Raw genomic sequence first — 27176 nt, forward strand, 5'->3', positions numbered from 1 at the left:
CTGGCCTTATAAGAGACTTTGTCTCGTGGAGGGAGAAAAGACTGGAGATGGCATTTCCTATGCTGCCCATGTTAAAAATCCGAACCCTCTAAAAGCACGTGCAACAACCTTTTATGACCCAGTCCACAATGCGCTATATAGATAAAGAAGCACAATGCGCCTGGAAGGAAGGCGAAGCAAGCCATTGGCCTAGCGTCTATATTCAGAAACCTTTAATGACTCTGTAGTTTTATTTGAATTAGTGCCATCTCCAGTCTTTTCTCCCTCCATGCTTTGTCTCTTTCGATCAAGGAGGCCATGCCCCCATACCTGCTAACTTCCAGTCTTGCAAGTTTCCGCGCAATTCCAATATTATTTTTGCAATTTACAAATTCTGTAAATGATTCTGTCCACATGCTTTTCGTTGGCATAATACGGAGGACATTTCAAGCAAAATTAAACAAAACTATCACAAATAATGTGGTTAAAACGTAACCTTAAAATTTGACGTCGCTAATGTAATAAACGTACAACTCGTGTCTTGCTCGAATCACACATGCTAAAGCGAGATGCATAGTGGGACACGCTTAATACAATACGTACAAGAATTCAATAGTTTGTTTACATTATGTTGAAATGAGATAGCAATATGACAGTTGTTCTGCTTTTTAATTGATACATCGAACTATAATTAAAAAAATGGACTATAGACACCAGTTTTTTGTCAAATTAAAAAAAACTCTTAAACAATATTGTTGTAAGTGGTTTTATGTTACTCAATTTCATTTTTGTTGCCAAAAAAGCATTTTATTTATTGTTGCAACATAAGTTTTGTAACGCGGCCCTCATGCGGCCGTTACCAGCAACATCATTGACACTTGTCACTTGTCACAATTTGATTAAAATGGCGAGCCACCACTAGTGTTGTGTTAAACCATTAACCTGTCCAAGCTTCTGCTTTATATAATTTAGCATTTATCATAATTCGTGTTTCTCTCCGTCCCGACACTAATTTCGTAATAAAATGGCACGCGACCAGTCCCATCGTCCGTTACACCATTTCACTTCCTGCACGAAATCACCAATAAAAAACCATTTCAAGGTTTCTCGATTCATTCAATAAATTACATAACACACTTAAAACTAGTCAGTCGTTTGGTGGTTGGCAGTCTTGGCAAAGGGCGTCTTAAATCCGGTCATCAAGTAGAACTGGCCACGGGTGCGGCTGCAATCACTCGAATGATCAAATGGGTCGATAGGAGGTGCTGTGCTTACTTATTGTTCGGGTAACCCATGAAAGCGTCCTTGGTGAAGTTGCAGCTCTTGTTGGGTCCGCGCCAAGTCCGGCACTTTGTTGCCGGAAACGCGCCCGGATTCGCCACGGACTCCGCGTACAGCTTCCAGGCTCTCACGTGGCTGCAGGCGACTGGAAAACGCGGAGTTAGAGGAGTTGTGGCGGGAGTAGTGGAGTTTTACAGATTTGGTCGACCAGTCGCAGCTGGACGAGGTAGCTGGGTTGGCAGCCGGGCTGGAGGGCTCGGCCCCCGTTGGGGAAGAAGTCGGCGTGGCCCACGGCGATGGGCAGGCCGAAGATGCCGGCGTCGGTGTGGATGACGTCGATGTAGTCGGCGTCGGTGCGGGTTAGCCGCCTCGATGGGTCTGAAGAGAATTAAAAGAAGAAGTGACGTTTGGGAGATTGTTTGAAAATCGGAAAACTAACTGAGATGAGAGCTGTAATGTTGAGTGTCGACGGATTTGAATGTGTCAACTAGATTAGATCGGAAGAGAATGATGGGGGAGAAGCGGGAGTGGAGTTGCAGAAAGGATAATGTTTGGCTGGAAGGACTGGAAACATAAATTAAAAATAAATGGAAACTGAAGCAGGAGAAATGAAGGATGTATGTGGCGAATACTAAAACAAGAAGAAAGGATTGAAAAATGTTATCGCATTGATAAAAATGCAGAAGTTTCTGGTGAGATTACAGAAAGATGTTACAAAGAGTAACAATAACGTTTGTAAATTAAAATCATAATTAAAAGTTATGGGATTAAACTATTCATTTCATAAATTAATTAATTTTTACTGGTGCGTTTTTATTTTTATGGCTATTGTAAGCTTCACAAGTGTGGGGCAGGGAGTGAGGGAGAGATTTTCCAGGCTTGATAAAACAAAAGTGAAATTCCATGCGTAATAATTTATGTGGTTTGGGAACTAAATTAGGAAAATTATGTAAATTCTTTCACTTTTAAAACTTGAAGAAGTTCCTGGGAAAACAATATGTTTATGGTAATGCCCAAGAAATAGAAATTTATGCATAAAGTAGTATTTTTCCGCGAATAGGAAGTTGGATGGCACGAGGCACACACGAGTGCGGCAATCCCATGAGTGAAAAAACACGAGTTTCTTACAATATATACGAGTACATTCCCTTCTTGGACAAGTATGTATTTCGAATTTTGACAATACGAATAATTTTGCAATTAATAAATTGAATATTGGGAAATTACAAATAATTTATTTATTTATTTCAAAGACATGTGAAACATTTGTGAGAATTGTTTATAGTTGATGCAGTTGATAATGAAAGTTGTCTGACAAAATACTTCTCACATCTACTGAATAAATTAAAAACTTATTCAATAATTTGTTTAGTGTTCTCTAATACAACTAATTTTGCTTTGTTTCCACCACTCATTTACTATCACTACTTCATTGTCTAGAAAATGATAATTAATTTTGAGAATAAACAGCAAACAATAGTAAACAATAAAAAAAAACATTTTAGATAACAGGTACAATTTTTAACAATAAATTCTCTAATGTGAATTTTGAAGGATTTTTTTTCGACATACTCGTATGTAATGCCGTTAGTTTTAGTTGCAAAAAATTTTTGGGATTAAAATTTTTGACAAGGGCCTAAGAAAAATTTTCTTTTCATCGAATAGCTATTCAGATAAAACACATAACACAAAGACTATTAAGAAAGCACTAAAAGTTTCTAATTTTTTTTCTGAATCATATTTTTTTTCAAAACGATTGAAAATAAATTCTTCATCCTCTACGATCGCAATTTTTCTTGACATCATATGAAAAAGAACCTTTTTATTCCATAAAGTTTCAAAAGAAGTTCTATCAAAGTGTAAATTTCTGACCATATAGCAAATAAAATAATCCACAACTACTAATGTAGGATAATTTTAACAAGGTAATTTACTACCGATACTTTTCAGTGTTAGGTATTTATTTCTGTGGAAATACATATAAAATCTGAATTTGTAAAATATTGAAACTTAAGAGCTGCATATCAAAAGGTTAAAAAGTTCAGATCAAGATATTTCGTGCAAAGCATCAAAAACGTAGCATACTTTTTATAAGGCAAAACTTCTTTGTAAAAATAAGTAGGGAGTAATCTATTTATGTTGAAGAAATAAAAGAAAATGAATAAAAATAATCTTGGACGAGTTTATTGCCCGGGTCAGTACTAAAGAGTGTTGAGATGACAGAGGTTCAGTGAACATATAAATCGCAGAGTAGCATGAAAGGACATAAATAAAATTCTCGTAAAAGAAGTTGTTGGTATTGGAGGGTTTTACTATTTTTATATGCGATGGTTGTGTGAAGTACAAGTTTGTAAAGAAAAGAGAAAAAGAACTGTCAAAACCATCAAAAGACCAAATAGCAACAGCAGGTAAAAATAAAATGAAAATAAATGTACTCAAGAATATACAGGTATATCTTAAATGCGTGAGTTAATTTTAAGACGTAGCAGAGCTTGTTAAATGAAACGTTTTTTCTATTTGATTTTTTTTTACAAAAAAGGGTCACAATTGATTTAAAATTTGGAATAAATTAGCCATGAAAATGCATACCCGCCTATTGGTTAGGGCGAAAATTTTCGGTTGTTACAGAAAAGGACCCTCATCAAAAAAGTTACATTGTTATAGAAAAAAAAAAAAAAAATTAAAATTTTCATACTTACAAAAAAATAGAGACTAGTTAATCACACAAAACGACTCGTTTGGTAAAAATTGGGGGGCAAAAAATCTTGGAAAACTTTTGCGAATTTTGCAAAATATTATAGAGAAAAGTTTCATAAATTGACGAGTTCTTGCACTGTTTAAAAATTAACACACATATTTTAGATACACCCTGTATAACATGTATGAGTGTATACTTCCGATTTTTGCACAAGCGCAGCGAGAGCAATAATTACACAAGGGATGAGAAAGTACAATGGTCCCCAGATATGTAGATGCATTTAACTAAAAGAAATTTGTGCAGAACGATACAACAGAATAGGGCAGACTAGATTTTTCTTTTTGGTACCATGTAAGTAAAAAATGTAATTGTAATATTTTTCTTGAATTAATAATAATAAGTTCAAAGATAAAATTATTTTAGTATTGTGTTTGTTCATTGATATTCTTTTTGAATAATTGATCTTTGCCTGTTCGTCCTCTTTTTCAATATTTTTTATTTTCCAGAATCCAGGTCTGGACTCTGGAACTCTTGTTATGCATTTTACATAACCACACGTTCCAAAATATGAAGGCGGATTTAGAAACAATAAAAAAATTGCTTTGTTCAAGGATTAAAGCTTATTTTGGGCTTATCCCCAGTTAAGGGAAAATTAACACTTAGATAATAAAAATAATTTTCCAAACAAAATTTGTAAAAAGCTTACGCAAATCAGTGATGCTTTTTAATTATTTTTTAAAAGATTATTTCGTCAACATTGCCTAATATACAGTTTTCACTACCAAAAATTTTCTTCACGAATCTCATTCTTTTGTCTTTTTGGAGAACACTAACTTCTCACAAAGAGAACTACATTCCCCATGGACAGTTTACAGTCATCCCGTGGAACATTCTAACAAAAATTTTCTACACTTTTTTCCAAGAAGAAAATAGTTATTTACACAATTAGTGGGATAAAAGCAATATTACAGAATTCGAGTGTGAAGATTGCAGATAACGAGGGCGTTAGCCCGAGTTCATCTGTAATCACACGAGTTCCCTGTAATATGCTTTAAGCCCACGTGTTATGTACAAAATTTTATCTAAGACCGCCCCAAATTAAAAAAAAAGGTAAATCTTATTTATTTCCGCCAGTTTCATTACACCACTCAGTGGAATAATAACTTACTTATCCTACTGAGTGGGGTCATGAAGCTCACTTATCCCACTGAGTGGAGTAATGAAATGCGTTCCATAATGAAGTTCCTTATTCCACTCAAATGAGTGGGATAAGTGTCATTTATCCCACGGGATTAGATAAAAAAATTTATCAGTCATATAAATTCATTTTTTTCTCAAATATTTAGACAAAAATAATTCTTAACTTCTTTTTAAATTTTTTAAAACAATAAATTATGTTATTTTTGGGCTCCTTTTAAACCATGTATTTTTATAAATTTCTTTTTTTTTCTAAATTTTACTTATAGGTTTCAAACACAAAAACGAACAAAGAGAGATTTTTTTTCTGATACGGATCAATTCTCATTTCCCTTTTGAACTGGGGAAAAGTATTTTGCAACTATTAAAATACTGTGTTTATTTTCTCAAGCTCGTTTGTATCTGTTCTTGTGGAACCTTCTTCATAAATAATGCATTTTGGTAGAAATCTAACACTTGTCCTGGTTAATAAATGGTAAGATCATAAGCAATGAAGGTGTTAAGAATGATTCTCAAGACTTAAACAACATGTTACCTCTGAGCGAGTACTCGGGAAACGCCGGATCCAGAGCCGTAATCCTCGGAATCCTGAGCCCCCTCCTCAGCCTCTTCCCGGCGAATCCTGCAATATGCGATCCCAAACTGAACCCCACCAGGTGGACGTTCCTGATCGGTAATTCCCCACTTTGGTCGAACACCTCGAGAAACTTCCTCAACTTGTCGGCCACCATCTTGACGTTCCTGACCGCCGGCAGATACCACGGGAACGTGGACAACTCGGACCAGTCCAGCAGGATAACGTTGAAATTATCCTTACGACTGAGATAAGCTGCAAAGTCAGCTTTTACGATCGCTCTAACGTGTTCCTGTTGGAGTACCTTCGGCGATGCCGCGGCCGCTCTTGCCCGGAGACGGCTCTGTGAATCCGTGTATGTAAATAACGGTGGGGGCGGTAGGATCGACTCCGGCCCTCCGCGCCGCCCCTGGAGCGTGCGGTTCGATAATTGCGCCCTTATCGGGCCCGGCTTTGGTGTAGAGCACGAAACGGACGTCGACTCCAGATTTGACCGGACAACAGTTCGGACAGAAGCCTCTGGGGGCGAGGCTCACTTTCATCTCGTTTTCACCTGGAATCGACAACGATTTAATCTGGTTAGTTGCTGTCAAAGGATTTTCAATTATTGCAAGGTTCATGTCGGCGCACTGAACGAACGGATGAAAATAAACAAAATCAAATATTGCTTAGGTGAGATTTTGTGGTAGTAAATTTTTTTTTGCAAAATACATTTTCGTTTCAAGCGAATCAATCTCCTAATAATTAAAAACGAAGAACAAAAAATGTTTTGACTGAGTGGAAAAAATGTTGAGATTTTTTTAACTTCATACGTACAGTTGGTTGCAAAAAAAAACGGGAACTGTCAGAACAAAATTGACACATTTTTACAATTTCTTCATAGTGTGAAACCTTCTTACGAGAGATGGTTAGAATTATGGTCAAAATTCAATGACATTTTTTAAAATAATTTGACAAGTATTGTCAAGTAGACAATTAATTGACAAATGGACAAAACCAAATTTACAATAGGAAAATGTTCATTTCCCCTTTTTTTGCAAGCAACTGTACATAAAGTCCATTTGCCCTTTCAAATTACATATTGTATTTTTTGGGAACGGGTTTTTTACCAGAATAATATTAACCTTGGTCACTAAGATGGGTGATGGAAGTAATTATGTCAGGCGTGACTATTGAAGAATAAATGCATTCTTGTTGGATAATCTACGAAAGAATGGTATCAATTCCACACCCAGTGATAGAAAATACTAAAACCCACAGCTATCGGCCAATCTATCACTCGCATTTACATTCTATCACCGGCAGATCGCCAATCGGATGCGTTTGTAAACAATAAGTCGCGCATCGCTTAGCAACCGCTAAACGAGGGTCAATTTTAATTGTCAAATATTAAAAGATTGTTTTTTTTTGGTATAGTCGTGGAAAAAGTATAGTCTTCAACTCGCGTTTAATGTAGCCATTATACGAGAGTTGAAGACTATACTTTGTAGCTTATTCAGTCGTACGATTCCACCACTCACCTACGGCTCGTGTTGAAATTTTCGTCCTCTTGAATAATAGCCATCATTAAACGCTCCTTGAAGAATGTAGTATTCTAGATATCGACAACATAAAATTTTACAAAACAAAATAAGGAAGTGCGTCAGCTCAATTTTCAAAGATAATTGACTAATCAATTATTACTCAAACTAATAATGTGTGAATTTTATCATTTGCATCATAGTTAGTGACAGTTATTAGGATCTGTTGTCATTCATTTTCATTACTAATGATGAAGTAAAAAAATAGTTAGAGTACTGGAGAAGGAGATAAGAATTATTGCACTGGTTTACAATTTTCCTTTTTGTCATAGTTCCATGTAAACAAATTATACACCGAGATAAACACTTATTGACCATATTACAGTTGTCTAAAAAGTAACCGTTATTGACTTCCTAGTATATTTCGCCGTCTTGAGTGTTCAGCAGTAGTCAGCCAGCATAATGAAACTCCACTTGCCCTGATAACTACTTTCCATGCTTCAAATTTCCTGGTAAAATCTCTCGCCGTGGCAGTAGTTTGGCAGTACTTTCTGCCTTGGAGTTTCCCAAAGAGTTTTTAGTACAGTTTGACAAAAACAGCTTGGCACATGGAATGCGCAGAGGAGGAAACGAGAGAGTGTCTGCATATATAGCATTCTAAATGCTATCCTCTTCTTCTTTTTGATTCATGGCATTAGTGTTTCAGTCATCATGGCTTGTTATAAATTCTTCTGGAGATTTTGGCAAAGGTATATCTGTACTGGTTTAATCGAAGAAGGTAAGTTGGAGTACTTGAGGGTATGCTGGGATTAAGATGTGATTCCTATTGTGTTTGTCAGATGGAAATAACAGTCTGTTGAGTTTTGTGGTTCTCTTCAAACCATTGGAAACGTTAAAACTTCGCCACACTCATAACATAAAGTGTCGGGATGATTCAAATATTTCTGTGACATGTTCACTTATTTAAGTCACTGTAAGTACCGTGAGAACGAAAAAAATAAATAAATTAGAGTTGACTGTGACCAAAAATTTCAGTTGGCAATTCGTTAAGATTTCAATAATTATCAGATGTCAGTCTCAAAAGTTAGGTTAGTGATTTTGAGAACGTTGAAATCTTGATTTTCATAAAGGTGTGAATTATGTGTGACCTGTCGGTTGTAAAAGAATTTCCTCACCTAGTGCAATGAAACAATGAGATTTAAAACTCCCGGGGCTTTATTCAACGGTGAGCACGCAACTTGTTTATAAATCGAAACTATCAATTTTCAAATGACCTTTGCAAAGTCGGGAGATCAATTAAATTGCAGTTATCAGTAATCACTTGCATTAATTCGGGATTGTGCCAGGCCTGTTTTTGAACACGTTGTTTTTCAGGTATGGAAAAACAAAATAATCAAGGCAAGTTGTTGATAAGTCCCTTGAAAATCCGGAAACTTTTGTTGAAATACCTCAAAAACTCGCGAATAGGACTATTCGTCGTTCTCAAGTCTGCACTGCACAATGAAATTTTTTTACTCTAAAGTGAACATATTGTAATAGCAAATTTTAATAGTCAATAATTAATAATGACAGTTACTATTGTAATGACATCTGATGAAGTGATTACATTTGAATTAAATTTTTACGTGCTGCCAACTGAAACGTATTAATCACGGCCATCTCGATTTTTTTAAATTTTCGATCGCATGATCGTACTATTGTACGAGATACTAACTATTACACAATGTCTAAACAATAAGGGAAAGACAAATCTGTGCAGACGTTACAGAGGGTTATTATAAATGATTATTATAACATCGTAGTTGGCTGGGCGATTAATTTTGGGTGTGCTTTATACTCGTATACATACTTTCCTACACGACAGTTAGATTTCCGGCTGTAAAAACTAACGCCAGCTGCGATACTAGTCTGTTGCATGTTACGAGGCTAGTGGCACATCCGAAATTTGTGTAGTTTTCTACGCCAGCTACGATGTTGTAACCATTTTTATAATATTCCTGTAGTAGAGGGTTCACGAGTCCGAAACTCTCTTAAAATTATTCTGATTTAAAGACTAAAAGCTAACACATTGCTAAATCAGTAACTCGTGTATAGATAAATATACAAAAATTTGTCCAAAGATTTTTCTATGCAGCAGAGCGTTATTCAACACAAGCTACAATTTATTTTTTTATCATTACAACTAGGTGAATTATTTAACACAAAAACATTTCAATTTGTGACAAGTGGCAAATTTCTTTATGATGTGGAATTGAGAAGCAATTTTAAATTAGTACATGTGGAGACCAGAATTTTGCTTCAGATTTTATCAACAAGAAATCTCGCATGAACAAATTATTAGAGAGTATTTAAAGATACTGATTAGTTTTGCTACTTTTGTTTCCAAAGTTACAGGTCAGTCAATAACGCCAAAAAAGGAACTAAATTTTTCGAGATAATTTTTGCAAACAACAAATAAATATGCCGCCAGTAACCAAAATTGATTGTGAAACGAAAAATCATCTATCACTTAGAGAGAAATTAGTCATTTGCAACTGTTACAATTAACTTGCTCCCTTACATTTTTGGGATATCTTTTGTTTGTCACCAGAAACCACATACCCTCCAACCTCACCAAATTGATGGCAACCTAGTAACGAATATCCCTAAATCCTAGGGAGTAATTTATTTTTGACACGAGAGTACATAATTATCTAAAGTTCAACTATGTTGAAAATTTTGAATAACGCTCTGTTGCACAGGGGAACCGTTGGATAACTTTTTTTGGATGTTTACCTATCCATTATCTATCGATTTAGCAAGGGTGTTTGGTTTTAGTTTTTAAATGCTTACAGGATGAACCTCTTGAGCCTCTGAGTTCTCTATAATTATCTCGCCCACGTCGCCGTCGTCTCAAAAAAAAAACTGCGGGTGATTTTCACCGCACTGTTACACTTAGGGGAACAAATTATGAATCATAGTGCACTTTTCATGTAACAAAAACTTCGTTAACCAGTGTTATCAAAAGAATTGTACACACAGAGTACAAAGGTAATTAACTCAAAGAATAATTTTACCTTATTTAGAGTGAAATTTTCAAGAAACTTGTTTGTATCAGATTATAATGTACAATAAGGAAAATATTTTTTTACTAAATTTGCAAAACTAAATGTGTTTCAAAATTGAATGTTGAAAGAACAAGAAGAAACTGAAAAAATATTTAATGTTTAATGAATAGTAGAATGTAGTAGACTACGTCCACTGATAGAATGCATTTTTTTAAATATCCTTAGATAACAAAATCCCCAAACCATAACATTAAAATATTAATTAAAGTATCATATCTTGAAGCATTCGCGCCACTGATTCTCATTGGTTGTTATAAAACCCACGCGACAAATAAATTATATGACATTTCAAATTTGAAATTGTCAGTTCTGTCAAGTGGTTTAAGCATTTAGATTTGCGATTTTTCATCTTTAGAGCTTTGTTTTGCGATTCTCTGGTTATTCGTTTTGATCGTGTTGCTGTTTTGATCTGTTCCGTTGCGATTTTTTATTGATTTTTTTAAATTTGTGAAGTGAGTGCGTGCCTCAAGAGTCTAGCATTATGAACACTTTAAGTGAGATTACAAACATCGAAAATGATACAGAGGTCATTTTTGTTCATGCATTAAATAGGAGTACGTATTAAATAATCTCTTGCTTGTGTTTAGCCATTTCCGAAAAAAGCTGGATATTTTAATTTCAATAGCCAACTTTTTCGGAAATTCGAAAATGTATTGTGGGTTGCATTTTTTATTCCGTCGGGCACATTGGGCCGTATGATTTTCCTTTCATTAAAGTTAAAGAATGTCGTTAAATTGTTTTGTCTCTGTCTAACATAGTGCTTGGCATATACTCTCACTTTGTGTAATCAATTATTTAGCTAATGAAAGGCTTAACGAGTGGGAAATCATACGGCCCATTATTACTCGTGAAAATATTAATAAAACCTAATATATTACTCCTACTGTACTGAAGGTTTCTTTCGTCTTTCCTAAGTGCAAACATGCAGAATAACAATAAAACATCACGTGTAAACCTGCTCTTTCCATTTTTTTAAATTTCGCGCCGGATCTATTTGTTATAGCGTAAGTAAACATTTTTAGTAACATTTATGTCAAGCAATCTATGAGTGGACAGAGTTATCTAAGAACAGAATTAAACTCCGAAATAGATTCATCTGATTCAACCAAAGACATAATGACAAGTGGAATGTCATCTAGAGGGTAAATTGCTCATTAACTTTTGCCTCTCATCTTTGATTAACTTTCCACAACGAACAACACTTTTTGCCCACATTTCTGATAAATAATTTGACAAAGCTACTTTCTATAATTTCGAAACTTTATCTTTACAAAGAGATTGCGAACGAATATGTTAACTGGACTATGTTTTGCAAAACCCCTATACCATTTCAATTAGATTATTATACCGACAACGATATGAGGGCAAACACATCATAATCTCTTCTAAAATGGATTTCGTCCATTGGGTTCTGCGGTTGGTTTTGCTCGGCCCAAATAAGGCTTTATTTATTACTTAGTGATTTATCAAAGATAATATTCCAATTTGTCGCCCTCTTGCAATTTTGATTGAAATGAATGGTATAGGTATAGTTATTATTACAGTGTTACCACCCACTTCACGTAATACTGGAATCAATTGATTATTATCAACCTAACTTTTAAATAATTTTCCTTTGATCGATCGGTGGTAATCAAGTTGTTTGGCTGTCCAAAATGTAATCAGGATCTTTTAAGAATTCATTTTTGTGACCTGTACATAGGAGAGTAAATCCTTTTTCTTCTGTAGGAATTTTTGACAGATTTGCTTTCAAATTACCATCACAAACCCATTAACGAACCTGAATCCCATTTTGCTAAATCCACTTTTCATCTAGATACACGAAATTAACGTTTTTCAACTTTAAATATCGTAAATACCTTTTGAGGAAACAGATTCTCTTTAAAACAAGATGTTTTTAGTTCGATCCTCCGTATAGTCTAGTTCGTGCTTGACAAAACGCAATAAATCGTCTAATGTAAAAATAGCAGACTAAATCATTAAGAGTAGAAGTGAGTCTTTTTATACTAAGCCCAGAGATTGAAGGCCGAGACGAAGTCGAGGTCGCCAACTGGACTTCTACTCTGAAAAAATTGCTTCCACATGACAACCTAAAAATTACTAGGAAAGGAGGCGCAGGCTTGCAACATGATACATTTAACTCTGACAAGCAAAATTCAATGTGAATAAATCTTACTTTAAAGGGCAAACAAAGGAACATTTACAGTTACAAATTAACAATTAGTTCTTGTTCTTTGGTGTATTATTTGCGTTCAAACCAAAACCACTTTTCTCTCTCTTTTCAGCGAAGAAAATTGAAAATGTTTAATTTTCTGATACGCCAACTCACCACGACAGAACCCACTGCCGGAAATGGAGTTTTTCGCATCACCGGCGTATTTTCGTGCCGCCCCCGCCAATCAGATTACGATTATGACGACAGCAATTATAATTAAATTCCGGCGTAAATAGAGTAGTTGCCTTCCACCTGTTGAACGATTTTGTGCTGTTGTCTTAGCCGCGGCACTCAAAAGAGTCGGTCGAAGAGCAAAAAATAGCGAAAGTGGAGCAAGGCGCCGGATTAATTCCCTAAATTAAAATATCGATCGGTCATGTTCCGGGATCGGAAGGTCCCGGTTCCTGACATTTGTTCAGGACGAGGGCCAACGCCGTTTCGGAAGGTCACAGGTGATGGATGGAAAAAGGTCACGTGCAGAGAAATGTATCGATCGGGGAGAAATAACCGACTTTTACGCAAAATTAGAGAGGATTGATCGGGAAAGTGGAGGTTTTCGACAAGAATCTAACAGTCGGTGGAATGTTCTTAGCTTAATGTAAATATAATGATGGCGATTTGAGTTCTCTCGAATATTTTGGACACAGTAGAAAAACCTTTATTTGATTTGTCTTCAAAAATTTTTACTTGAATCGACTTTAACTCAACACAATCAAAATTTAAACAATATTTTGTTTAATTTTTAATTTAGTTTCATAACTTTCGCAGATGGGATTTACTTATTCTCTAGAAAAGTCGCCGAAATAGCTTGATTGGTTTTGTTAATGTTTTTTAAATATAGGACTTTTTGAATTTTTGTAAAATTACAATATGTAGTTATTTGTATCTGTATCAAGGCCGCGAAATCATTCTTTAACGTACCGAGAGAAAAATCTCCAGGCCATTCTCGAGGATGTTAAAGGATTTCGCGGCCAAGGTGCAACAGCCGCGAATTTGGATTTCGCGGCCTGTTTTAGGTACGCGAAGTATTTGTTTCGCGTACGGTTGCACAAAAAAATGTTTCATTACACAAGTGGTATGATTGTCATCGATGATATTTACGAGTTTAACCGAACTACAGGTAAAACTAAAATTTGGATGTGAAAATATAGAAAAAATAAGAAAAAGATAAGTTTGTTCAAAAATTAAAAACAAAACGTATGGTGAAAAATAGTTCTGATTTTTGTATTAAAAGATTACAGACAATGCAAATTATTGCAAATTATTAAAACGAGTCCCCAGGACGAGTTGAATGTGCTGCTCTGGTTTAATCGGTTATTAATTATTCACGAGTTTATATTCGAGGAGAGAACAGAACGAATGAATATGTGAGAAACATTTAAATTGCCAAGCTAAAATTTATCGGTGATAGCTGTCGTGGAAATGTATCGATTGGCGGGAAAATGATCAACTTTTCCGCAAAATTAACAGAGATTGATCGTTTATGCTGTAATCGCCGTAAGAAAAGCGTGCTATTAGGGGTAGACTGCGATTAAATGTTGTTCCATTTGAGAAACGGTGCAAGGGTGGTTGGGGTGTAATTGATTTTTTTGCCAATACTTCGGTACAAGTTATTACGTGTTTAAGGAGGCAATTTAGGAGAACCAAGATAAGTTTTGATAAATGTTGAAAGAATTTTTTCCAGGAAATAAAATCAAAGGATTATAAATCTAATAATAAATGGTACGTATGTGGGATGTCTTGTTTAAACAGTCACAATTTTTTTTTTTCTCAACGACGCCAAGCTTAACACTCGAGCAAAACGACACAATTTGAAGCTTTTCAATTATATATTTATTTAGACTTCCTTTCCAAGTCCTTGTACTATTTATAGCAGGAAATTAGATGACAATAAATTACTGCGATTTTGAAGGGTTGTTTACAAAGGGTTAATTATTAAAGCTAATGACTTGTGACTAATACTGAAATTACCTACAACGTGAAAGCTAATGGCTGAAAGTAACTTAAAATGCTCCACAACCAAGCAATTTAATTAAATGTGATCAATACCGATGGAAATTAAACTTCCATCCAAATCCTTAGTAAAGCCAATTTCATGCATGAATTTCTATGAAGTCTGCGGCAAAGTACCCAATCCAAGAAGTTTTTATTAAAAAAAAAAACAGAAACAATTGATCGAAAAACTGTAATTTTTTAAGAGTATGTACCTATTTTTTATATTTAATAAAATACTCGGATACATTTTTATTTTTTTCTTGCGTTTTTGACTATAAAGATAATTAAAACGTCAGTTTCAAACATCAGTTTCAGTTTTTCTAATAATGAAACTTAGGAGTACGCGAATTTGGCTATTAACTCGCTCGGATGAATTGCGCCACTCGCGTGCGGCTCGTGACACAAATCACCCTCACGAGTAATAGCCATCATTATCCGCTCATTGAATAATATACTGTTACGTCATTTCTGAGGGGTCATCTGATTCTGAATAAATTTTTCCTTTCTTTTTTCATTCTTGCCATAATTTCTGTAAAGAAAAGTTGCACACACACTTCTTCTACATCTAATTATTAATAAGTTCTTGAATTAATATTGCAAAACACTTCTACGAGCAAACAAATTAGTATTAAACGTGTCATAACCTCTATTTTCCATTTTGACAATTATGACATGTTTGTTACTAGATTATGATTACACTCTCAGTCCAATCATGCATTAAGTAAACAGTACGGTTGGCTTCAAAAAAAACGGGAACTGTCAGAAAAAGTTCTGTCAAATTTTATTAAATTTTTATAGTTTGAAACGGCCTTTTAGAATTTAGGTTAAAAAACTGCACTTATGTGTCAGAAATACTACTGTCAAACAGACACAAATTGACATAAATTGACAAATTAAATTTCCAATTCACATTAGATCAAATTTCATTTTTTTGAAGCCAACTGTACAGACACCAAATATTAGGCGACCTTGAATTTGAAAATTCAGGACCATAACGAATAACATTTCTGTTTACAATAATTACCTACACATTTAATAAAAATATGTAATTACATATTTCCAGATCTTCAGATTTTGTATTTTCATTCTCAAATAAAATTAATTATAGAATATTAAGGACCTCGAAATTATTTATAAAATTGAAAAATGTATAAAACCGCATTTACAAGTTTGTTGATTGTTATAAAACCGTTTTATTTTTTACGGATAGTATAAATTTCAAATGTGAAAAAATACATACACGACTTGTTCCGCATAAAATAACAACAATTAGGGTCATATCCGGTTGAATTGAAAGTGTTTCAAAATCAGAATTTTATTTAGTGGAAATTATTGTAGTTAAAGAATAACAATAAGAATTTCCCGAAAATTATTTTATTGTCGAAGCGAAAGAGTGATAAAATACAATTAATAAAAATTGTTTTTCTATCGATCAATGTCGACAATCGTGCAGAATGTTTTCATTTTTTTATAGTTACTGGTGATCTAGTGATTGCTAATTATTAAATAATAGACCAAAGCTCTGCCACACAAGCAGACGAAGAGAACTTACCCATCCTGAAGAGGTTAGTGGTGCACGTGGTTTCGCTGACGATGTAGGGCATCGCAGGCGCCGAAGGGTCAAAGGGCGTCATCAGCAAATTCAAGGCGACACCGAAAAACTGCGCAAACACATTCATCCTCTGCGATGAAAATTTCGTCGTCTACACCACCGCACCATACTCCATGCTTTCCGCAAAACTGAGCCTCCATCATTTATCGTGTTGTATTTGAATGTGGCGCTTTTGCCATGAAATTTAGAAAGCACGGACGTTTCGGCTCTTCAGCCGCCACATAATTGACGGTAATCGGTGGAAGGGTCAGATAATTGGACACCATTGGACAATTGATGACCATTCGAGTCTGTGTCAATGTTAACCGGTTAAGGGGCGTCTAGAGCAGCTAACATTGAATTTTGCACATAATAACTACAACCGTTGCGTAACAGACGCTCTTCATTGTTTCGGCGGTCGTCTTTGCGGCGCACCGGCGACCTTCCTTATTGTTTCAAGGTCGGCGAAGACGAAGTTTGGTATTTGGGCTTGATTGGATTTTAATTTTGGAAATATGTTATATTTGTCGTGGTGTGGCCTAGTTTAAGATTGTTTGCTTGTTTCTTCTGGTCGAGGTGTCATTTGAAAGTGCAACCCTGGGGATAAATCACCTTAGATTAAATAATGTTAACGGGTTTGTTCTCTCGATCGGTGACTTAATAGAAGTAATTAATTGGAGCGTGCGAGAGTCCATCAAGGAAAGATCGTGATTTTTGGCGGCAAAGGTTGGCGTTTTTGAGGTCGTTTCAGTATTAAATTGAGAGAAAAATCGATTGGGAATATTTATTTGTGGCCATGCAACAGACAAGTTAAATTAAAATTGTAATAACTTTTGGTGATTTTCTTTTTTAGGCTAGTCCAAGGAATGCCTTTGATGATTTTAAGGATTTGCGAGTTTAATGAACCCATCAAGATTCCGAAGAGAATATCTTTCGCCTGTATATGAAACCACCAAGAGACTATCTTTATTTAGATCGAATATTTAAAAAATTAATACAATAATTAAGCATGAATCTTTTGCAAATTTGATTTAAAAAAAAAATTTTTTTGGGAATTTAATAATTTTCTTATTTGAAAATATGTTCAAGGGCTTTAAAAAGACATCTAATTCAGGTCAAGCATTTTGAAAATTAACAACTGAAAAACTAGGGATTAAAAAAATGTAAAATGCGACTTTAGTTTCTTTGTGACAAGTTATACAGGGTGTTTCTGAAATAGGTGCATTAATTTTAACTGGTAATAGAACTCGTCAAAAGGAACAACTTTTCTATGTACCATTTTGCCGAAAAACGATGTTTAATTCCAAAAAAAATTGGAGAGATTTTTCACTAAAATAGCCCTACGCCACTAAATACTGCAATGGCTAATTGAGATCAGCGCCAATATGAAAAAAACGTCCATTTTCATCCAGAAAACGTGTTTTAACGCAGAAATCGAAATTCAAAGAAATCTACCCGTATAGCAAAAAATCCACTTCGTAAGAATCTGGTTGTTTCACGTTTTTAGGTAGCTTAGTTTTGGAGATATGAACGGTTTTAGGAAAATCTTTCCTACTTTTTTAAGCCATTACGCAACGTTTTTCGCCAAAATGGCAGAGAGAAAAGTTGTTCCTTTTGATGATTTCTATTACCAGTTAAAATTAATGAACCTATTTCAGAAACACCCTGTATATATTGTAAATAGGCACCAAGCCCATGAAATTAAGATTTTACACACTGGTAAATTTGATAATGAATATCCAATACGATAACAGCACATTCTTCAATGAGCGTATAATGATGGCTCTCGTGATGGCTATTATCCAAGAAGATGAAAATTGCAACACGAGCCGTAGGCGAGTGGTGGAATCATCCGAGTATAGTCGAAGATACAATATAATCCACCCACAGCAATAAAATATAAAAAAATCGTTGGCACTGTACTGACAGAAATATCTTCATATTTATAATAAAAAAGGTTTTTTGTTGCTTGTAGGTGTAATTTGTATTTTTGAGGGATTTAAGTTTTGATATATTCCAATAACTTTTTTCCTCATTATTGGTGTAGATAAAATGAGTTAGGTAATAAATTCATTACCTCACTAGAGTGAAAATGAAATTTTGCTTTTTTTATTTTTATTTTCCTTCTTATCACTTTCTACATCACTCGCATAATTTTTCTTAATTATGCTGTACTGACACTTTTTTATAAAATGTTTAATTTTTTACCCCTATCTTTTACGAGTTTCTATTCAATTTGCAACCTGATCTACAGTCATGTTCAGATAAATCTGGGACAATTTTATTTTTCGAAGGTAATATGGGCTGAACATTGAACAATATTTCCATGGATTTTTTGCTGCTAGAAAAAATAGCAGGTTTCATTTATTTGTCAAAATTGACATGTGATTATACTTTTCAATATTACCGCAAAATGCCTAATGATAATAAAATAACGACCATTAAATTATTAATTTGAGCCAAAATATTTTTTTAAATAAAATGTTAACTAATTAACTGCTTGAAGTCACATTATTTAAAACCCAAAAAAGAAGTTGTCCCAGATTTATTTGAACATGACTGTACATCTTTCTCTTGCTGTTGTTCTATTCTGCTTCAATGAAAACATCCAGTAATAGAAAATCTAAGATGCTGCAGTCAAAAAACCTCTTGGTCTCATACCTAATTAAATTCTTCTTATGATCCTTTCTTTTGTGGTTGGCGTTTTGCGATCTCTGAAAATCTTCCAAGTAGGAGGATTTTCACAATTAACACCACAAAACTTTTTCAAGCCGAAGTTGCATTTCTTTTAGTTTTTGTACTTTTCTTGGTCAATATTAGCAGCACTGTCTTCATATTCAATGTTATATTATGGTAATTTTGTTCTAGCGATAATAATTATTGTAGTTTTATTGATTAGAAAATCGCATTTTATCTAAACAACAAAAAAGATATTCTTTCTGTTAAAATCATGACTATCGTAATTAATTTACTTGTTTCCAAAATATTTTCCAACAATAAATGAATAATCTCGTAACAGATATTTTTTGTTATAAGTACACATACTTCATTATTTCCTTTTATGTCTACCGGCCATCCTGTACCATCACTAAGCTCGTTTCATATTTTTTTTTTCTATCGATTCTTTTTTGTGCCATTTTTAAACGCCATCAAGATCCACTTTCCGCCCACAAAAAGCGATAAAAATCAAACAGTGCGATAATAAGCCCAGACAATTTTCCCTGGACTGACTTGGCATTAGAAAATTGCCTCGACCACATAAAAATAAATACTTATCATTTCCGGCGAAACTAAACCCGACCCAGCGATAAAAATCTCACTTGACGACCGATTCGTCGGTGCCTCAGGAGCAAATCGACTAACTTTTACGACAGCTCCGTAATTTATGTGATTGATTGATGTTGACATAAATCAAAGAAATAAATTTTTCATTCGATCAGAAAATATCACAGTTTTCAACAAAATTCACAAACTCGTCAACGTTACCTGAAAACGCTTACATAACAACCCTCATACGTAAAAATAAACGTCCTAGTTTCGAAATTAACACACTAATAAAGTATTAACGCCAACCTGCCCGGTTTTGTTTTATTCATCATTCATTTTATCTCTGCCATGTATACATTATAAATATGTATTCAAATTAATTTGATAAAAGTGTGTTAGCGTGATTTTTTTTTCAAATATTACGACGCAAATTGCTTGCAATTATATTTAATAATGACCAGTGACATTGGCAGTCGATATTGCAACTCTGACATACTCAATTAACGTAATTACTTTTCCGGTTTTAACAAGAATTATGTTAAATTAATTGACATAACACTAGAAAATTTCAAATTATATCCACAACAAAACAATACAAACATGCTGATTCAGATAAACCACCCTCGTCTATTTATTTAAATCGTCCAGTACTCCAAATTAACATCATGTTCTAAGAGACCAAGCCTCATCTGTAAAAAACCTACTTCTAGAGATTGAAGAGGATGGATGAAATTTATGATACAAACTCCTTTTCTAAGAATTTGATACAATTGGGTTTTCCAACAGAGCAATTTCATCATGACATTAATTTGCAAGTACTTAACTATGTACATATTTTATATCTGCGTGAAGATTTTATTATCAGGTTGACAAGGGAAAATTGCGAAAATTGAGATAAGAAGGTAAATGCGCATTTTCAGCCAATTTATATGTATATACCTCATTACTTGCATCAAACGTTGCACTTGAACACCGATATCAAAAACTTTTCCACGTAAATTTTATAAATGAAAACATTTTGCATCGAGCAGAGATGTACTTTCCGGTTGCATTTTTGTGTTGCATCTCCTTAGTCTTAGGTGAGTTTGTGTAACATCTTTGGTCAAGCGAAACAATTCGACCGTTGCTAAATCTGTTGCAAATTAAAATTGTTCTTTAAGGGGTCGCAACGGCAACATGTTTGTTCAGTTTGAGCTCAGACTTCGTCAACAACAACCCCATCATCCTCCTAAACGGCGACATTGTCAACCCCAACAACCCAGCCGGAAATATGATTCTGAGAGACGGCCAAACGATCCAGCTCTTGTGCTCCGGTCCAAGGAATTATCTCATGATGAGTGAAACCTTCGAACGAGTTATTGAAGCCACGTGCTTCAACGGCCAATTTAACTTGACCAACAACAGCAAAGAAAACTATCGCATTCAAGACCTAAAGTGTAAATTAGTACCTCAAGCCGACATAAGAGACGTGGGGCCTTGCAACGACATATTCCGGAACCTCCAAATCGGCTTCATGGTGAATGTTACCAAGTTCTTGGGCAAGATCGACGTGTGCTTCAACCCCCACAACTTGACGACGTACTGGACAAGACACGTGTTCCACATGTGCGAGTACTCTTGTCAGCTGGCGCCGTCCACAACTTTCAGGAGGGATTTTTTTAACGCTACTACTCGTAATGTCAATAGGATTTACAGGAACAGCGGATACGATAAGGGTCACTTGAGCCCCAGATGTGATTTCTTCAGCGGGGCCGAGAAGAGAATGACGTTTTTTTACGTGAACACCTCGCCCCAAGTGAGAAACTTCAACCAGCAGAACTGGAAGAAGCTCGAAGCGGTGATCAGGACCGCTGCTAAGCGTGCCCACAAAAGGCTCTACGTTTACACAGGGTCGACAAAGCATGTTGGAGATCTGGAGAAAACTATTCCAGTGTCACTGTACTTCTGGAAAGTCATTATTGATAGTTGGTCTGGAAATGGAGTGGCTTTCGTTGGAGTGAACAATGTGGACTCAGATGTAAACAGTCCCTGTGATACGATCCCATGCAAAGGACTCAACTGGTTGAGTGATTTTATTCCACAAATGTCGAATGTTACAAGAGGAAAAATTTACTGCGCCTCCATTAATTCGTTGAAATATGTCCCAAATATAATATTACCAGATTTTGACGAATACACTGGTGGCTTACTGACAAAAATGTGGTAAATTTAATAATGTCTCAAATAAAATTGTTACAGGATTAACGTTTGTTTGTTGTTAATAATAATAATGAACGTCTTTATTTGCTCAAAAAGTACAAGCAAGATTAATAACAAAGGGAATTAAAATAGATATGAATCAATGGACCCAACAAGAGCGAAATGTGGAGAAGTCTAGTCAAGGCGACTCTTGGCTACGATGTAATACCGGGTGATCAAGAAGGACTGTTTAAGTTGGCAATACAATTAAGAACATTTTTTTATTCGGCTATTTACAACGCTTCAACCGGATATGTTTTGTGGGTTTATTTGACAGATATCTGACGTAGCATTAATAATGACAAAATGGTAGGTTATGATATGAGAGTAAAAATTAACGGCAAAAAGAAATCAAAGTTGGAATTCGGAATAATAATCTAAAAATTAACTAAGGGAAATTCTCGAAGTGCTCCGCATTTTGCTCTAAACATAAATTAACTCTTCTCTCGAACAATTCACCAGCATGTTTAACTTAATTTGAAATGTCAAAGTTACTCCAGTTGTACCATTTAAAAATAAAATTCAGCATCACCAACTTAAACAGTCCTTCTTGATCACCCTGTATAATACATACCGAGTGACTATCAATGATTGAAAATTATTTTATTATGTTGGTAACACATTTGAAATCTTTAGTTGGCAACATCGTTGGCATGACACACGCAATTTTCAAACTTGAAACAAACAAAACAATGATTGACAGATGATGCACGAGAAGATATGCACTACAAACTGCATCAATGTTGCCAATCCAGTATTTTGCTTCAATCATTTATAGTCACTCGGTATATTAAAACATGAGTTTTATAAAACTTATGGTAAATGATGAGTGCTCTTATGTTTTATAAAGCGAGTTTTTTTATGCTATTTTTCTAATTTGCATATTAAATACGAATACATGTTTTTTACAAATAAAATCAATTTTGGTAATTTAGGGAATTTTGTGACAGTTGGTGACACATTTATTTCATTGTTAACATTTAAAGTAAAATTCTAAATTTGAATCTAGACTAAACATAATTGTCCCTTTTCGCAAGTGAAATTGCAATTAAAGGAATTATTCTGAAATGCGGCAAATAGCAGAGAATACCAATCAATTTGCTGTCGGCAGTGTGTGTTACCAACTGAAAAAATTTCCTAGATTTCGGATGTGTTAATAGCTTATTAATGCATTCAAAACGAATGCGTTAACAGCTTTGTTAAAACAGCAACAACTGGGCGAAGCACTAAAAGACCTTCTACTCTGAATGATACAGGCTGTCCCAGAACTCGCGGATCAAACTTAGAGTGCGTTTTCCTTGATAGTAATGAAGGTAAAAAACGTTTAGAAAAATATTCAGGATGCAACAGCTTTTGAATTAATCAAATGAACCAATGGAGCTCGATCTAATATTCCCTGTACGAGAAAATTGAATACTTTCCCTTAAATGCCAAGCAACGTATAATTCGTATGAATAATAAAATTATTTTCAATATTTATCTAGTCGACTTATCGGAACAGACGTCAAAAATGATAGCTACTTTTTGAAATAACCAAAACTGGGATAATTTCGCCAAAGGCAGGCGAAAAAATGTATAGAGTCTTCATCAGGGAACGCAAGAAGTTTCTTCTTCCGGCAATGAATGAAATATGGTTTGTTATGACTGAAAATTTCGAGAGCAATTTTAATTAACCTTAAGAGGTAACTGAAATTCAAATTAACAGCGTCCTTCTGATTAGTCAACTTTAATTGTTCATTACTACTTTTTTTAAACGCGATTACTTTCAGTTATCACCAAGGAAAACGCACAAGTTTGAACCGCGAGTTCTGGGACACCTGTATCTACTATTTTATCTTCAAGCGGCTCACAAAAAAAAATCGGACATGAACTCATTTATTTTCTTTTGCTGCAGTTGCTACAAATAAACTTTTTGCAGTTTTTTTGGTCCCCCATTGAAAAACGTGGTGTTTGGAAATCTGATTAACAATTTGTAAGAAGTACAACAAACAAGTAAAGGTGTTATAGCAAGTGGGGAAATTGAAATGCTGACCAAAATTTTTAATAATCTAAATAGAAAAATTCAGAGTTGTTTGCAGTAACTTGGACATCATTTTTAAAGTTCCTCTAATCACGTGATTTTATATCTCTTCCTCTGAGCGCGCACGCCTATGTCTATTGTCAAATATTAACTAAATCGTTCAAAGAAATTCAAACATTTCCCTGCGTCATTAATTGTAACAAATAGGTAAATTTGAATTAACAGTTGTGAGTGATTTTTCCTTCCCTCTCCAAAATCAATTTCCTTCATTCTTCGTCTTTAAATTAATATTTACACCCTTACAAATATTCCTTGGTTCAACAACTTCTGATTTTTTCCACGAATACTATTTTGCTATCGGTGCGACAATAATTTTCTTAATAATGAATGACATCCAAGACATTACTAGGTGTAGGTGTTCATCTTTCTGGTTCCGTTAATTCTCAAAACTATAGACCTTGGTCAGCACCTAATCCCCACAATATTATTGAGGTGTCTTCGCAATCAGTCAAAGTTTGTGCTTGGTTTGGAATGTCCCGAGGGAAAATTATTGGCCCAATCGTCGTTAATGAAACTATTAACTCTCAAAGATATCGAGGATTCCTTCTTGAACCATTTCTAAATTAACTGGATGATGTCGCACTAACAAACGATTATTTCCAACAAGATTCAGTTATTGAGGCACGAACAAGAATCAATTATTTAGAAGAGTTTTTTCGAGACCGATTGATAAGTGTAGGACTATGGCCAAGCTGATCGCCTGACTTGAAACATCTTCATTTCTTTTTCATCCATTTAAAAATGAAGTGTTGAGAAATCTTGATTAACAATTTATAAGAGGTGCAACAAACAATTGAAGATGTCACAGCAAATGATATGCTAATGTTGGATGTTGTTTGTAGCAAAACAATGTTGTCTTCTTTTCTTAAAACAAAAAAGAAATCTTTAATAAGCAACTAACAACCAAAAACTCACAAAAAGCTAGACAATCTGGTAATAACTGCTCAAAATAGACTCCCTTCATTGAAATACAAAGCTGAGCTCGTCTTACTAAATTTGTTTGGACACCGCGAATCCTTTGGAGATTAAATTATTGCAACAGTTCGTACAATCTATCATTCAATTGTTGTAAAGTGTTCACTGGTTCATGATAAACTTAGTTTTTCATGTCACCTCAAAAAAGAGAGTCTAAAGGTGTGAGGTCGGGTGATCTAGCTGGTCAATTTGTTGGCCAGCCACGTCCTCTCCAAGAGTTAGGATATTTCGAATTAAGTACTTGTTGGACATGATTGGGACAATGCACTAGAGCACCATCTTGTTGAAACCAAGAAGGCCAATATTGCAATGGCACGTGGTTTAGAACCTCAAGAAAATCTTCGTTAAGAAAATGCGGATAGCCATTTAATCTTGGAGGAAACTCAAACGAAATACTTCAACGTTATGGTTTTTTTTTTTTTTCAATAGTGTTTATTAACACTTGACAGTGAATCTTCTAAAATCCCAAGCCGCAGTTTGATGCTAAACCGGTTTTGAAATGTATACATACAGGGTCTTATTGAAAGTTGTACAGATATTTTAACCACGAGCTACTGGCTTCATGTAGAACTCTGAAAAATATTTAAAAAATTCTGTCAAAAAATAAAATGACATTTATTTTTTGAGCTACAATTTTTTTTAAATTGCTTTTAGTTTTCTACGTTATCCTACAACCTCGTAGGCAAAATTTCGGCACATTTTAAAAATATACCCTGTATATCATGTTTTATAAAATGTACGCCAATGCGAAGTAACCTATAGGAAATATGCTTTAAAACAAGGAAACCGCATTGGTGTACGTTTTATAAAATATGGTATACAGGGTGTATTTTTAAAATGTGCTGAAATTTTACCTACGAGGTTGTTTGACAACGTAGAAGACTAAAAGCAATTAAAAAAAATGTAGCTCAAAAAATAAATGTCATTTTATTTTTTGACATAGAATTTTTTAATTTTTTTCCGAGTTCTACATGAAGCCAGTAGTTCGTGGTTAAAATGTCTGTACAACTTTCAATAACACCCTGTATATAAATATGAATTCCATGTGGATTTTCTTCAACCCACACATGATAATTGTAGTTATTGAATGTTCCTTCTCTCGAGAAAAAACATTCATGAGAAAATAAAAAACTTCTTATTAAATTGAGATGTGTTTTATGCTGTTACAATAACCATTCACAAAATTTCAAAATTGCAATTTAAGAGGAAGATCTTCAGTATAATAATAAGCATGTCTTCGATTATCTCTGAGAATTGTGCTTTTAGAAATATTAAACATACCTACTATTTAGCAACGATGCGTCTTCCCCAAAAGCCTGAAGAACAGATTTATCATTTTGTGCGATGCGAGTGAGTAATGAGTTTATCTGAGAAAGCAATCAACAAAGTTCTTTCAGTTGATCAGCTAAAATCGCTTTATATTTAAATACTGTGCGACCCTCCACATTTTTCCTTTCAATTTTACTCTTGATTTTTACTCCAGAATTCACTACTAAAAAATCATGCCACAGTTCTGGAATATCTATTTTATTATTATTGGTCTAGATCTTCGTGAAAACTATTTTCCTCAAGAACAATTTTACATGTTTTAGTAAAGTAAGTGACAGTGACCTTCTATTTCACTAGCTCCATGTAAAAGTGTTAAAAAATGCATTGCTTTAAGTTTTTATAATTATATTATAGGTTATATTTCTACTTGTAGGTTTTGTTGTAATTTTTCCTCTATTTCAGCTACTAACATCATGCCATCCGCAAATTGTATTGTCACATTTTATATTTTTCTTTGCATTCTTTTATAGTGTCATTTATGACAATGGAAAACAGTAGTGGACTTAATTCGCATCCTTGTTGAAATCCCATTTTCTCTGGATTCTTGATTGTGCATTCTTATTTTATCCTATTGTTCTTGTTTGAGCAAAAATGCAATTTTTATAATGCAATTTCATGAAAACCTGCACCGTATGCATACAAGAAGCATATTTTTATTATGCATGAGATTCTAACTGTGCATATTAAATATCTTTCATCAACAAAATGACGCATACCCCAAAATTAATTTCTGACCAAATATAATTGTTATAGGTTTCCAAGCACAAGAAACACTAGCCTCGCACGCACACCTCTGAAAACGCAATTCGAACCAGATTATACCCTACTTACCTCCAGGGAAATTCGCCTGTTAATGGATTTATGACATATGACCGATACATTTGTTCGTGTTTACTACAATTTCACTCCAAATAATACGAATTTGAATTTTGTACATTCCCAACACGACGAATTCTCAGTAGTGCACTCGTTAAATAAACCTTTTGCCTTATGAATTTTTTCGTTCATTGCATTTGCATTTAAATTAATTTTTACCGAAACAAATACTTCACGCAGGTCTAGAGAATCTCTCGTTCCTAATTAATTGATTTGTACAGCGAGACGCGTTTTTAACTCTAGGCGAAAAAATT

General features: G+C 34.4%; 3 protein-coding genes across 6 annotated transcripts in view; 2 read left to right on the top strand and 1 right to left on the bottom strand.

Moving 5' to 3' along the window:
* Window positions 1–27176, top strand: part of LOC138137979 (uncharacterized) — a 106385-nt gene that overhangs the window by 73891 nt on the left and 5318 nt on the right. The gene's annotated exons all lie outside the window — the stretch shown is intronic.
* On the bottom strand, window positions 1075–16330 carry LOC138138616 (pancreatic triacylglycerol lipase). Its single transcript, XM_069058602.1, has 6 exons — window positions 16119–16330; window positions 6034–6282; window positions 5691–5984; window positions 1456–1638; window positions 1255–1405; window positions 1075–1204 (listed from the first exon to the last, which is right to left on the bottom strand). The coding sequence occupies exons 1-6, from the start codon at window positions 16243–16245 to the stop codon at window positions 1123–1125; spliced, it is 1086 nt and encodes a 361-aa protein (XP_068914703.1). The 5' UTR covers window positions 16246–16330; the 3' UTR covers window positions 1075–1122.
* On the top strand, window positions 20344–21668 carry LOC138137977 (uncharacterized). The gene is made up of 2 exons (XM_069057605.1): window positions 20344–20503; window positions 20585–21668. Exons 1-2 carry the CDS (start codon window positions 20458–20460, stop codon window positions 21628–21630), a joined length of 1092 nt encoding a protein of 363 aa, XP_068913706.1. The 5' UTR covers window positions 20344–20457; the 3' UTR covers window positions 21631–21668.

Source organism: Tenebrio molitor, chromosome 9 (assembly GCF_963966145.1).
Source record: "Tenebrio molitor chromosome 9, icTenMoli1.1, whole genome shotgun sequence".
Classification (NCBI taxonomy): domain Eukaryota; kingdom Metazoa; phylum Arthropoda; class Insecta; order Coleoptera; family Tenebrionidae; genus Tenebrio; species Tenebrio molitor.

Bases quoted from the DNA above. Each gene is read 5' to 3' on its own strand.
- LOC138138616 (XM_069058602.1), bottom strand. From the start codon at position 16,245: ATGAATGTGTTTGCGCAGTTTTTCGGTGTCGCCTTGAATTTGCTGATG. The intron at 6,283-16,118 runs GTAAGTTCTCTT...TGTCGATTCCAG, and splicing joins CACTAACCTCTTCAGGATGG to GTGAAAACGAGATGAAAGTG. The intron at 5,985-6,033 runs GTACTCCAACAG...CTGACTTTGCAG, and splicing joins CGGCCGCGGCATCGCCGAAG to CTTATCTCAGTCGTAAGGAT.
- LOC138137977 (XM_069057605.1), top strand. From the start codon at position 20,458: ATGTACTTTCCGGTTGCATTTTTGTGTTGCATCTCCTTAGTCTTAG. The intron at 20,504-20,584 runs GTGAGTTTGTGT...TTGTTCTTTAAG, and splicing joins TTGCATCTCCTTAGTCTTAG to GGGTCGCAACGGCAACATGT.